Raw genomic sequence first — 14213 nt, 5'->3', positions numbered from 1 at the left:
AATTGAAAATAATTGTTTGGAATTTGAACAACTTCTATTTTAGAGCAATTAGTGTTTGTTAAAATAGCCATGTTTTTCACGGTAGTAATAATAGTTCTTAGAAATTTAAGGGGAATTATAAGTTTTATGTTGAATAAGATGAATATATAAATAGAAAAAACTCAAATCTTTTCTAGAATTTAGTATAGATGTGATGTTATATTCTTTTGTATAAATAATTTTACTATTTGTGAGTACAAAATCTCCATGTGCCCTTAAGAAAATCTAATCATAGTTTTATTTCGATTTATATACTTTAGAACGTCTTACGAAACAATGACTCAACTTCAATTCTTGGAGAATCTAAGAGTTAATGAAATAAGTATTTGTGAAGAAATGAAACAACATATCAAACCATATCAAATAAAAAATAGAAAAAATTTGAATAATTACTTACTTTCTTTCTATTTAGATTGAAGCAATAATAGTCATGTTATGACTATTAATACATGCATCAAATATTAATTGCATTTCCATTTTAGTGGCGTGAATCATAAAACATGAAGAGATACTTAAATGTTATTTAATGAATAACTTTTTTCTATAAAAAGAACTTATGTTCTGTAATTTTTATTATTTTTATTATTATTAGACCTTTACAACTCATTAATACTCATCAAAGTTATAATACTATGAGAAAAAACATATTTAATGGCAAAAGTTGACGCTAATAAACAATAAGTATTAGCTTTGTTTTCACAGGTGTATGGGACGCTAAAACTATAAACACTAATTTGTTAGTATCGAATTTTCAATGCCAACTCTAATTCGGTATAACTAAAATTTAAATTAATTTTTTTATTTAAAGCAATTTAGCATGGCTGACACCAAGAATAATAACTTTTGAAAAAATTGTATAGTACTTTTATGTTCAAATATATGAACGAAAAAATAAACAAAAGATTATAATGGACGAAAGAGATGATTGTACATAAGATGACGAATGTGGATGATATAGATGAATATGAATAAAAGAGATGAAGAGAAAAATGTGGATGAAGGAGATAAGGAAAAGAATGTAGACGAAGGAAATGTGTGGATTAAAAAGATGAATATGAACGAAGGAGAAGGGTGTGAATGAAAGATATGTGTGTGAGAAGATTTATGAATCTCCAAAGAAGTTGAGTATGGATGAAAGATGAGTGTGGGAAGATTTATAAGTGTGAAAGAAGAAGATGTGGTGAACAAAAGATATGAGTGTGGACAAGAAAATTTATGAATGTGAATAAAAAAGACTGTGAGGAGATTTATATTAAAAGTGAAAAAAAAAATTATGAGTGAAGAGATTTATAATCTTCAAATCTAGACATTTATACTAAAAATAATTTATTCTCCATATTTAATATAAAGAACACATACATATTTATAATAGCTTACAATAACTTAAATAAATATAAATATTAAAAATGAAAAAGGTTTACATTCATTCATCCACACTTATTCTTATATAGTTATCATATGATATGTTGACGTTAACTTTGTTTATTTTAGGTTTTTTTCTTTTGTTTACATTTAATAGCCGCAGATAAAATATTACAACTAAATTAAGTATTGTACACATATTGTTCATTTTTATTATTTCTTTCTATAGTTAGAATGTGCTTAACGTAACATGAATAAATATAAATATAACAGTTAAATAAGGTATGTGTTCATTAAATTTGATACAATTGTATTAATATTAAAAAATTAATCTTTTGTGTTGTATTATACTCATTTAAACTAACGCTAATTTGTCCGACTCTAATATTTAAAAGTTAATTTATGTTTTTTTTTAAAGTATAAGTACCTTTATATCAAAGAATATTTGTATCTTTTAGATTAAGAGAATTGTTAGGAATTGTTACACTTATGTTACATATAGTTCTCATCCTATCATTCTTTTACATGTCTTACAAAAGTGTTTCAAAAAAAAAGTTTTAAACCACAAGATGGTGGTCATTAAATTGTCAACTTATACATGTTTTCCTACTAGCTTCGTGAAAAATTTTAAAAGCTATATTTAAATTTTACAAACAATTGGAAACAAAAGAAACAACGAAAGCACAATAAAAATTACATTCTAATGGAAATAAATAAAATAATTAATTTAAAATTAGAAGTCGTGTAAATTTTGGATCTGAATGACAAATTCTATATGAGAAACTAATAAATCAAATCACTATATATTTTAAGATTAAATAATTTAAACAAGAACAAAATAAAATTGTACAACATCAATTATAAAATTAGAAGTATTTAAAAACTATCTGAGTGAATGATGAATGTACTTCATTTATTTATTTAATATTATATATATATATATATATATATATATTAATTATATCTTGTAACAATATAATATTTTAGAATTATATAATAACAATAATTAATAATAGTCATTATAATTTTTGCAAAAATGGAAAAGGTAAGATTGAAAAATAATTTTTATTTTTATTATTATTATTATCTAATTAATAGATAGATTTGAAATATAAAAAAAACTGAGAGTTGGATGTAAAAGAATAATTTAATTGTTTGTAAAATAGTACGTGAATAGGTGCAATATTTTACACCAAATTTGAAAGTAAAAATTATATTTAATTTATAATTATATTTCATTTTCTTCAATTTTCTTCAATCAAATGAAACTAGCAGTAACTTTACAAAACTAATAAAATTTATCTTTACAATTTAATTTTACAGGAGATTGAGTTTAATGAATTAAATATATTCATCTTTAATCACAGATGTTAACAAACATAATGGGTAAGATAATTAAGTTTATATTCATGGTAATTTTATCTTCCAACTTTATTCATAAAAGATATCTATATAAATTCATTCTAACTTTATATTCTAACAGTAACTGGCACATTATTAATGTTTTGCACAAGTACACAAGTCCAATAACTAGCCAAAAGAGTTCAATAAGTTTTAAATTAATAAAAATAAAAACCAACTAAAATTAAGTTTGAAACACAATCCTCACTTATAACTTATTACATAGTCTCACCTTAAATATAGAAATAGCATTCTTTTTACACCTTTAGCCTTATTAAATGTCTTAAAAGATGAACTTCTAAACAAAATCATAAACAGAAATTAAAAAATAACAATTTGATGTCACTTTATGAATATAAAGAATATCACCAAGGTCTTTTCCTACAAATTAAATATATATTAGAATTTAATTACATAAAATACAAGTACACTTTTCAAGGGCACTGTGTTGAAACCCTAATCCCACGCTGTCTACGGATAAAGTTAGAAAGTCACTTCCTAGGGTTTGAGAAGAAAAGATTGCGCCGACTTTTCAATTGTTCCATTTTCTCTCATCCCAAAGTTGAAAACCCAGCCTTTGAAAATGGCGGAACCTTCAGCAAAAATCCTTAGACAAACCCTAGAAGAAACCCTAAATGGAGAAGCTGATAACATTGATAGACTCAGTGCACTTCCCGAATCTGTTCTTCTCTCCATTCTCTCACGCTTGGAACTCAAAGAAGCTGCAGCCACCTCAGTTTTATCCACAGCCTGGAGAGACCTTTTCTTACAACTTCGCCATATTCAGTTAACTTTCAATGGAAATGGCCATCCTAGACTCTTTCACCTCTTCACACTCTTTGTTAATAGAATGCTTCGAGAGAGAAACCCAAAAGTACCCATCAGAGTTATCAGGCTAACTGTGAGGAATTTCACTGAAATGATGAAACCAGATTATAAATCATTGATGATGTCCACAGGTGCTGCAATGTCCGCTTGCAACGTGAAAACCATTGATTACACTATTGGTAACTGTAGTGTAACTACTGAGGCATCTTCAATTCCTCTTCCACCTGCAATGTTTATATCAGAGACTCTAAGTGGTTTGCGTCTACTTCTTCCTGAGGGGTGGAATCTACCAGAAAAAGTTTGGTTGCCGAAGCTAAGGTATGTTCACTTCATTCCTTTTAGATTGGTGGATGAGAATTGTGTTCAGAGGTTTCTCGATGGGTGCCCTAGGCTAGAAAATATGATGCTTGTGATTAAGGATGAGATCAAGGTCAAAACTCTTTGCATGTCAAGTTCCATCATGAAATTTGTGATTCTTGGTTGGGATCTGATAGATGAATCAGAGACTAGTATTACTGTGAAGTCTGAAAGCCTTCTTAGGTTGACATTATCTCTCAAGGGAGCTCACAAAGTGAATTTGGATGCACCAAATCTGAAGTTCTTCTCCATTAAGGGTCAAGCGGTTGAATTGAACATGATTCAAAGTGTTCCTTCAATTGAAGAGGCAGTCATAGCTGCTGATTGTATGTTTCAGTTCTCAGATTGGACTGTCTTTTATTCACGTTGTGACAAAGTTTGTACCTTTTTTGGAGAGTTGCAAAACCTGACACTACTCCACATATCAGAACCCATCATGAAGGTTTTCATTTATTTTTGTTTGTTTAGTTTGTCTTCTGTTAAGGAACTGAAACTTTGTTTCTGTCATCTAATTCTTGTTTATATGTTTGAAGGCTCTATATATTTCTAGACCGGTGATGCCCACTTTCAGAAACATGTATAAGATAAAGCTTGTCCCTGATTATTCTAATGAAGAATTTACCCGTTACTGGGTTGCAAATGTGTTATTCAACTTGTTTCAAAGATGTCCAAACCTTAAAGTGCTTTCCTTTGAGAAGGTGAAGGAATGTTGTGTTTGGTATTTCAGTTTAATTGCTATGCATTTTTCAGTTACTTATACACACTCATATATACAAACAGGTGTTCGACAACTACTTTGGTGATGTTGATCTTGAATCTGTGTTCCCTATTAGCATGGTTCAAAATCTGAAGGAATTAGAAATTTTTGACTTCAAAGGTCGAGAAATAGAATACAAGCTGGTAGAATTTTTCATGAACAACGGATCATCTTTAGTGATTGTTTCTCTGAGAAAAGATGTTTTGACGCCAAAGACTTATACTTGGACGCGAAGACAGCAAAAGAGAATTCTCTCCTTTTTGACATGCTCAGAAGAATGTAAGGTTTTATTCAGATAGAAGTTGGATTTTATGAAATCCCCATGGCAACAAGTCTATCTCTTTAAGAGTATGTTAATTTGGCTATTAGATCAACGTTTAATTTAGTTGCAGATTTAGAACAATGATGTTTTCTGTTGTATTTCGATTTTCTTGTTGAAGACTTAGATTAATTGTTGTACCAACCTTAAATAGACCTAAATTTTTATTCACGCCTACTATTTGTATCTTTGGTTGAAATGATAGTGCTTTCCCTTGGGGTTGGTTGAAATGATATTAAATTTTATATAGCTAAAGGTAAATGCTAAACTATAGTATAGTATTCAAAGTAGGTGTAATTACAAATTTTATCTTATAATTCAGTTGTGTAATGTTAATTTAGAGTTCCATATTATTCAAAACAAAACTTTTGCAACACTATGAAAAAAAATCACATACTTTTCTTTATTCCCTAGGAAAATTTAACTTTTCTTAAAATTAATAGTTCTATTAATATATAACCAAATTGTAACTTCATTTTACACATTAATTGATTTATAATATAATTATTAATTAGTTGTTATACCTTTTCCTTTCAAATAGTGTAAAGAACATTCTAAGATGCTATGTTCTTTTAATGGCAGAACTTGCATTTTGCGAGTTCTTTTAGTCTAGCATAAAGGCATTATTATAGTCTTTTAATAGAGGTATACATAACAGACTTTTGTCCAGAAACATATTTAATAGGAAGAAAACAGAAAATGTTGTATTTTTTTCCCCAAAAAGATACACTTTATAAAAGATTTAAGAAATATAAATTATGAATAGAAAATTAAAACATTAAAAAAGAACTTTAAAGTAATAAATTTTTAGGTCATTTATTCTTTATATATATTTGCATATTTTTATCTAGTGTTGAACTCCAATTTACCCTTGACTTCAAGGGAATGAAGTTAAAATTAGTTTAGTGTATAACTTGGAAAGTAAATTTTAAAGAAGTTATGAGAAAACTTTGATATATTTATTCTCTAAAGTCGTGTTGTTTCTTCTTCTTAATTCTATGTTAGAACAATTGGGGTCAAAAGGCTTAGTGGTTACATGAAAATTCACACGTTTAACCTTTGTTGAAAGAAAACCTATTTTATGGCATAATAGAATTCACACAATCTCCCTTTGTTATCATATGGACTTGATGAAGATTTTAACTTGAAAATTGCTGATCTATAACAGTTTCTTAGTGTATAATATGTGATCAGTGTAACTTTCTTGCATTTGGATTTGGTTTTCTCACGTAGTGAATGTGAAGAAACCAAGTCTTATTTTCCTTCTTTATCTTTCATTCTTTCATTTTTTATTCTGTCGCATTGTCAGAATAGTATAACATGTAAATGCTATTTTTTAAGCAATCCTTTATTTATTCATAGAGGATCTTTAATGGTCGATAAAGATCTTACATGTAAGTATATCATTTACAAGATTTTACAGTAGAGAGATAATATTTTCACCATGATTTTTTTTTTTCAAACTCTTAATATCTCCAAATTCTTTTCTATTAAAAAAAGAGCTCATTATACAAAATACAATGTATAATAATTTACACAAAAATATATCTTTTAAAAAGACTTATAAACATAAATTTATGTCTCAATAAGCTTAACTTTTTATACAGGTCGACATTTTTTAAACTTAGAAGATAGACAAATTTAACATTTGACCTCATTATAACAAGTTTAATATATATTACTACTGTTGTTAACTTTATATATTTTTTCTTCTAAATCTCTCGTCCATTATATATTTTTTGTTTTTGTTTAGACTTATGAAATCAACCGTGCAAATACCACACCATGGTGGAAAACCCTAACTCAATGTTTTTGAAGCTGATGGCTATATACTCTTTCACCCTTTTACACAATCCTCCTTATATCTAAAGTTCAGTGTTACTGTGAAGTCTTAAAAGTTTTGAGATTTTCATATGCTGTCTTAGAAACACAATACAAGGTTACCTTAGATGCCTCAACCTCAATTCTTTTAACTATTAATGGTCATGTGGATGAACTGCATATAACTCGCACCCTCTCTATCGATCACGTGATGTGATGATAGCGGCTGAATTTCAATTTTCTATTTGCCAATAAGAATAACTCGAATTCACGTGCTCACCATGTATTAAAGCTGCTGAATTTCAATTTTCTATTTGCCAATAAGAATAACTCGAATTCACGTGTTCACCATGTATTAAAGTTTTTATAGCATGCGAAATACCTGAGTTTGTCAGAAAAACAGTATAAAGATGTACTTTTGTTAGTCTCGTCTAATTTCACTGTCTTCCAAGTTTTCATCAATGGAAGCTTTTATCTAATTCTTGTTACTTATAAGAACTAAAAGTTCTCCTTGCCTTTGTGAGGTGTTTATAGGAGGTAAATTGTGCTGGATATATTCATTTTATGTTGAGTTATTAGGCATTGAGTTAATAGAAGCTAAAAATTTAAAAACTTATTCATCAAGATGATAAAATATTTTTTAAGAAAATCTCCACTGTGCAGAACAAAAGTAGGTATATATGTTAGAACAAGTATTTGATTGTTAGCGTACTTTATGATATGCAAAAGTTTCATTACTATTATAAACTACGGAATGATTTATACAAAACAGAATGAAGTAGAATTTGGAGTGTTGTATGCATATAAATCTTTATACACATCTTTTGAGGACTTTAAATATAGGTCGGTTGGAGTAGCCAATTGCTTCTTGTTCATAAGAACCAGTAGCAGATACTGTCATCTGCTCCCTCACCAGAGCTAGACCTGCAACAGTTTTTGTCTTCTCTTCCCCTCCCACCTAGACTCTATTACAAAAAATTATTTGATGCTGTTTGTTGTTGGGTTACTTATTAGGAGACAGTAGGATTCTTTTTGAGTTCTTCAATGTGTTTGATCGATATATTCGATGCAGTTTCTTTCGTAGTTATCTAATGTGATTGTTCTAATTAATTTTAAAATAAAAGATGGTTAGACAGTTGAACTCTATTGTTTTTTTATCATTTTTACCTCTGTCATCCAAGTTTTTATTTACTTTTTAAAAAGATGATTAAAGAAAATAAAGGAGGGAGAAATGCATCAAGGAAAGGAAAGAAATTATCGAGATAAGGTCTTACGAACAAAGGGTTTCATCTCCACTACATGGGACATCAACCAGATCAAAGAACAATTGGGCTTCATATAACAACATACAACATCTAGGAGTGACAAATTTTATAACTATATTATTTATAGCCAAACATACAAGATATGAGTAGTTATAAATTGATTATAATGTTCTTAATCTCTTGATGTCGGTGACAATTATTGACTAATATTATACGGAAATTAAAATAATATAATTAAAATTTATATATATTTAATTATTATCACTAAGTAAAGATAATGAATACATAATTTAGTATAATCATAACTATATAAATAAATAATAATTATTGTCATTTTTTCTTTTATATTCTTTTGAATTTATTAATAATTGGACCAGAGCTAAAATTTTCATCTATTTCTTTTTCAATGTAAATAAACAAATTGTCAACAAAAAATTCACCTTCCATCTTTGTTTAGCAATCTTGTTTTGATAATCTTCATTACAAAAAACAATTTTTTTATTATAGTAATGACTCACTTGTAATTTTTTGAACTTTAACAAAAATAATTTATAATTTGACAATTGAGTCAGTAGTATCATGGTTCAGAATATCTATGAAAAAGTTGAATTTATTTTGTTTTCATCTTCACACAATTTCTCTTTTTATCATTTTTAAAATATGAAGAGGATCTGTCCTCAGATCAAGAAGGTTGTTAAAGGCTCATAACAACCAAATTGTAGGTTCCACCAGGATCAAACACATATCTGCAATAGTCATCAAATAAAATGGCAAAAAATTCACCTTCCACTTTATTTAGCAATCTTGTTTTGATAATCTTCATTACAAAAAACAATTTTTCTATTATAGTAATGACTCACTTGTAATTTTTTGAACTTTAACAAAAAAAAATTATAATTTGACAATTGAGTCAGTAGTATCATGGTTCAGAATATCTGTGAAAAAGTTGAATTTATCTTGTTTTCATCTTAACACAATTTCTCTTTTTATCATTTTTAAAATATGAAGAGGATTTGTCCTCAGATCAAGAGGGTTGTTAAAGGCTCATAACAACCAAATTGTAGGTTCCACCAGGATCAAACACATATCTGCAATAGTCATCAAATAAAATGGCAAAAAATTCACCTTCCACTTTATTTAGCAATCTTGTTTTGATAATCTTCATTACAAAAAACAATTTTTCTATTATAGTAATGACTCACTTGTAATTTTTTGAACTTTAACAAAAAAAAATTATAATTTGACAATTGAGTCAGTAGTATCATGGTTCAGAATATCTGTGAAAAAGTTGAATTTATCTTGTTTTCATCTTAACACAATTTCTCTTTTTATCATTTTTAAAATATGAAGAGGATTTGTCCTCAGATCAAGAGGGTTGTTAAAGGCTCATAACAACCAAATTGTAGGTTCCACCACGATCAAACACATATCTCCAATAGTCATCAAATAAAATGGCATTAAAATCATAATGACCATGCAGTATAATTGATTGTGCACTATGTGAAAATAGACTATAAAATCGAAAAAAGTTGATAATAGGCTCACTTCACAAAAATAGTGTCTTACACTTTGACTTGGATTATTTTTGAAAAGAATTTTAAAGTCAAAGTGTGTTTTGGCACAATATGTTGAGGAGGATGAAATAAGTGAATGAGATGAAGAACAAAAAGTTTGAGAAGGAAACAAAACAAAAGATTTAATGAAAAAGTTAGAAGAGTTTAAAGATTTGAGAACTCCCTTTGAAAATTGGGTCTTCATGGAAGGAATTGGTGAAGAATTTAACACCAAATCTCTAACAATGAGTTCCCTTGGGTTTGAATTACTCTTTAACTCTACCACTTGTGATTTACTTTCAAACTCATTCTCTTGTCTTATTTTCTCTCTTGCTTCAAATTATTTTCTCTCATTCTCTTCTTTGGCTTTTCTAAGACTCACCTTTTTTGCCTTTTCTTCCTCATCTCTTTTCTTTTTCTATTTTATCTCTTTTTTCTCTTGTTCTCTTTTAGCACGAAGCTTCTCAAGCTTTTCTTTTTCTCTCTTCTTTTCAAACTCTCGAAGCTTTTCAAGTTTTGCTTGCTCTCTCTTTGTTCACTCAAGAGCATGTCCAAATTGTGCTTAAAATCTTTTTCTAGTCTAGAAAACTTAACAAGATTTTGGATGAATACATCACCTATGTCAATGAAGTTTTCTATCCTAGCTTGTTGCTCTCTAGTGATCCTAAATGAAGGGAACTGAAATGTTTCCACATGCATGCTTTGAATTCATAAAATGTATTAATGCATGATTATCTCCCCTTTTACACTCTAGACTATCTCTTTTTCCACCACTTATATACACGCCCTATAAACCTAGAAGTAACATGCCTAAGAATATCAAATTGACTATATTTACTAAACAATGGTTGCACCAATTTCTCTGCATCCCACATCCAATTTCTAAATTATATTGGTCATATATCTTCCCCAAAGAATGAAATGTCACTATGAATGGTATGATGCAACTCATTACTACTATGCCTACCTACATGCACATTACTATGCTTACTTAAATGCACACTACTGTAAGGAAAACTCATTTTCAAACAATTTTTTGAAACACTTTTATCCAAACAATTTTTCACAGAAAGACTTGAAGAATTTCTAAAGAGAAAATGGAGTGAAAATGGTCTAGAAATACTCCCAGGAAAGGGAGGTGAGACTCTTGGACAAGCTTAGAAACCAAGCCTTTCCTAGCCAAAGATTTCTAAACAACTTTCACAAAAAATCTCAATAAAATTCTAAGGAAAACAGATTGTGTGAAAAATAATTTTTCAAAGTGTGTGGACTCCTATGACGAAAGGAAGGTCAAATTAAGTGTTGAAAAATTTTATACCTATATACCACGGAGACGTAAAACATAAATTCAACATGCATATCAAAAGCACAAGCAAAACCTGGACATGAAAAACATAAAGACGGAAAACTGAACAAGCATGAAAACATAAACTAGACAAGAAATCCTAAGTGGAAAGATTGAGTGGCCTTTGGAACCCCTTAATTCTCCACACTAGACGTTAAAAATATTACAAACCAAGCTAAGGATGGGATTGCTCTAAAGCATTTTCCCACCTAAGCCAAATGAAACAACAAAACAGAAATCTGAAAAGAAAAAATACACAAAATTTGTGATATGAAAACAAAACAACACAACAAGAAAATAAAAGAAAGTGGCTGGATTCTTCTTCTTGCATGAGCTCTCTCGGTCCAGCCCCAAAATGTATCCCTCAAGTGTTTGCACTCCTTTGAAGTCCCAGCTCACTCCACAATTCCTCTTGGCAATTTGCTCTCAAAATAGAATCACTCACAACTCCACCTTTAAGAAGAGGCGTCAGCTACAAGGCTGCCAAAAATAGTGAAATTGCAGAATCCCAAAATAGAACAAGAGCAAAAAAAGCTGCGTGAGAGTAAAAAAATCAGAAAAAACAATAAAAGCTCAAATATGAGGCAAGGACAACATCAAATGATGAATTTAATAGACAAACTCAAAGGATAACCAACAAAGACAATCAAGAAAACAACCTAGCAAAGAAAGAAGCCACACAAAAGGAACCTAAGGAAGGTGTCTAGAATAAGATCAACAAAACCAAAATCAAACAAGACTAAAAAGCAAGTTAAATCAAGAGCATATGCAAATGACATTGAAAAGAACAACAATAACTCTGTGAACTGTGTGACACGTTTAGCATACTAATGAAACAAGCAATGTCATATTCCAACATTGTTTTTCAAATTATTGTCAAATTCTTTTTCTATCTTAGTAAAATCTGTACCACTGACTTTCTTTCTTTTCTTTTCAAACGCTCAAATATCTTTTGACTGTAGCTCACAAAATTTTAGTGTTCCAATTCCAATTCAGGTATCAACTGCACATGACAGAATTCAAAGTTGATTCAACTTAAAAACAACAATGATGAAAACACATACAGGATGCAACAGTCTTGAATCAAACCTAAACACAGATCACAAGATTTGCAACATTTTAAGTGATTTGGCAATCTCAAAATCTGGACATGGATGATTAAAGAAAGTAGCAGCAAATCAAAGCAAGAGCACCAAAATTGTGGATGCAATCAATGAATCAAGGCCACAACAGAGGCACTCAAGATTAAATGAAAGCTTGATACCACGACTGCATTCAATTAGACCAGACAGAAACAAGAAACAGAAACAAGTTTAGGGACATTATTCTAATAAAATAGAAGCTCCCAAAAGAAAAACTGCAACCCCAAAAAAAATTACATGGCATAGCTGAATCTAAGATACTATCAGATCAATGCAGCAAGTGAACAAGCTGAGGCACCAATTTGTGTTAGACCACAACAACAAATATGATTGAACAAAAGCACTTCTCAGATATTAAGGTAAGTAATCAACAGAATATGAATTTCATGTACAAGCTTCTCGGTCCAATCAGAAACTATAGGTTTGAATCAATTGCAATGGTACAAGACTCATAAAGACTATGCTAATCACAAAAAACAAGAAAATGTGACTTAGCGATCAATTAATTGGCCAAAACAGATTGAATCTCAAATAAAGAGGAATCTAGTAAAATAGTAACACCACAGAGTAACTCAAGCTGACAGACTTCTCAAATCAATGAGCATAGTGAATTGAAACGGGTGTAGTCTTTAAAACTATTTTTAAAAAATAGAATTGCTTAAATGAATGTTGTTTCAAACACAAGCACATGTATCAGATTGAGTTTTCACATCAACATTGTAGATAACCAGAATCAAGCAACTCAGTGGAGATATTTCCAAATAGATTTGGCCAACAAATGGAATTTGAGCACAACAACAGATGCAATTGGACAGAAAATGGATTTAAAAAAAAACAGGACAAAGCACACAACAACAAATTTAGTCGAAGTAAATAGGAACAATTTCAATGCACACTGCAAAACAGTTGCTAATGATCTAATAGCAAAGTCAAAACTCCAGAACATACACATGAACCTACTTACGCGAATGAAACAGTGACTGAAAGATATGCAACACTGAATACAGAACAGATTCTACTAACATCATAGGTTAACAACAAAAAAAGATAAGAGGTACTACTTCTATTGAATTCAGAACATGTGAACAACTACACACGACTTTAAGACAAACAGATTTTAAAATTCAAAGTTAGGTAAGAAAATTCAAAGAAACCTAAAAAACATGCATTGAGCAGTAGAATCAGAGAGCTAAGACATGTTTTACCATCAGGATTGATTCAAGAAAGCAGATCAAAGTGTTCGAATCAATTTCAGCAAAAAAAACCATAAAAACACAATTTGAACTCAAAAAAATCAACTCGAAAACTCAAGCAATCAGGAACAAGACAAGAGTAAAAACAAATGTGAACGAAGACAAAATAAGATGAAGAATACTTAGCTTGCGACACTCCGAGAACTTATTGGCTCTGAATACCACTTGATAAGGTCGCGGTGCCGTTAATAGGTGGAATGTGGCTCCAATCGACGGGGAATGATCGGAACGGGCTCCAGCAGTCGATTTGTTCGGTGAAATCGACCGAATATGCAGCGAAAGACTCGATAAAGGACGATTCACTCTCTTTTCTCTCACGGATCCTTACAACACTCACGGTGTTAAAACCCTAGGAGGAGAAATCCTCGTCTAAGGAGAAGGGGGAGCTGACGAATAGGGAATAAACCTCATATACGAATAGGGAATAAACCTCATATCATTCATCTAAGTTGTGTTACAAGAGGATGGCCTGCCTTTATATAGGTGAAGGATGTCATAAAATAGAAAAGAAGAAAGGGGAACGCCGTTCTAACAAGTTCCTAACGACAAAGGTGAGAAAACACATGAGCTACTAACAGACGTGAAGCTAATGGAAGAAATGCGTGAAGCAAACAAGCTCACGTGGAGTTAAAAGAGGGTTTAGGGACAATCCTAGCAGCGGCGTGTATGTGTGATGAAGGTGAGGCAACGCGTGAAGGATGAAAAAGCAACCCTAGCAACTGGTGTTGGAGGGTTGGGCTTGGTGAATGCTGAAACAAGGGGGCTTCTTCC

General features: G+C 30.3%; 1 protein-coding gene across 1 annotated transcript; it reads left to right on the top strand.

Annotated features, from left to right (window-relative positions):
- Window positions 1-3255: 3255 nt before the first annotated feature.
- Window positions 3256-5291, top strand: LOC114185924 (putative F-box/FBD/LRR-repeat protein At5g22670). The gene is made up of 3 exons (XM_028073888.1): window positions 3256-4429; window positions 4521-4685; window positions 4768-5291. The coding sequence occupies exons 1-3, from the start codon at window positions 3386-3388 to the stop codon at window positions 5041-5043; spliced, it is 1485 nt and encodes a 494-aa protein (XP_027929689.1). The 5' UTR covers window positions 3256-3385; the 3' UTR covers window positions 5044-5291.
- Window positions 5292-14213: the final 8922 nt, after the last annotated feature.

Source organism: Vigna unguiculata, chromosome 5 (genome assembly GCF_004118075.2).
Source record: "Vigna unguiculata cultivar IT97K-499-35 chromosome 5, ASM411807v1, whole genome shotgun sequence".
In the NCBI taxonomy this organism is placed as follows: domain Eukaryota; kingdom Viridiplantae; phylum Streptophyta; class Magnoliopsida; order Fabales; family Fabaceae; genus Vigna; species Vigna unguiculata.
The sequence above is the reverse complement of the archived record's forward strand: the minus strand, read 5'-3'. Positions and strand labels throughout refer to the sequence as shown.

Coding starts and splice junctions, on each gene's coding strand:
- LOC114185924 (XM_028073888.1), top strand. CDS start 3,386: ATGGCGGAACCTTCAGCAAAAATCCTTAGACAAACCCTAGAAGAAACC. Junction 4,430..4,520: donor TATCAGAACCCATCATGAAG/GTTTTCATTTAT, acceptor ATATGTTTGAAG/GCTCTATATATTTCTAGACC. Junction 4,686..4,767: donor AAGTGCTTTCCTTTGAGAAG/GTGAAGGAATGT, acceptor ATATACAAACAG/GTGTTCGACAACTACTTTGG.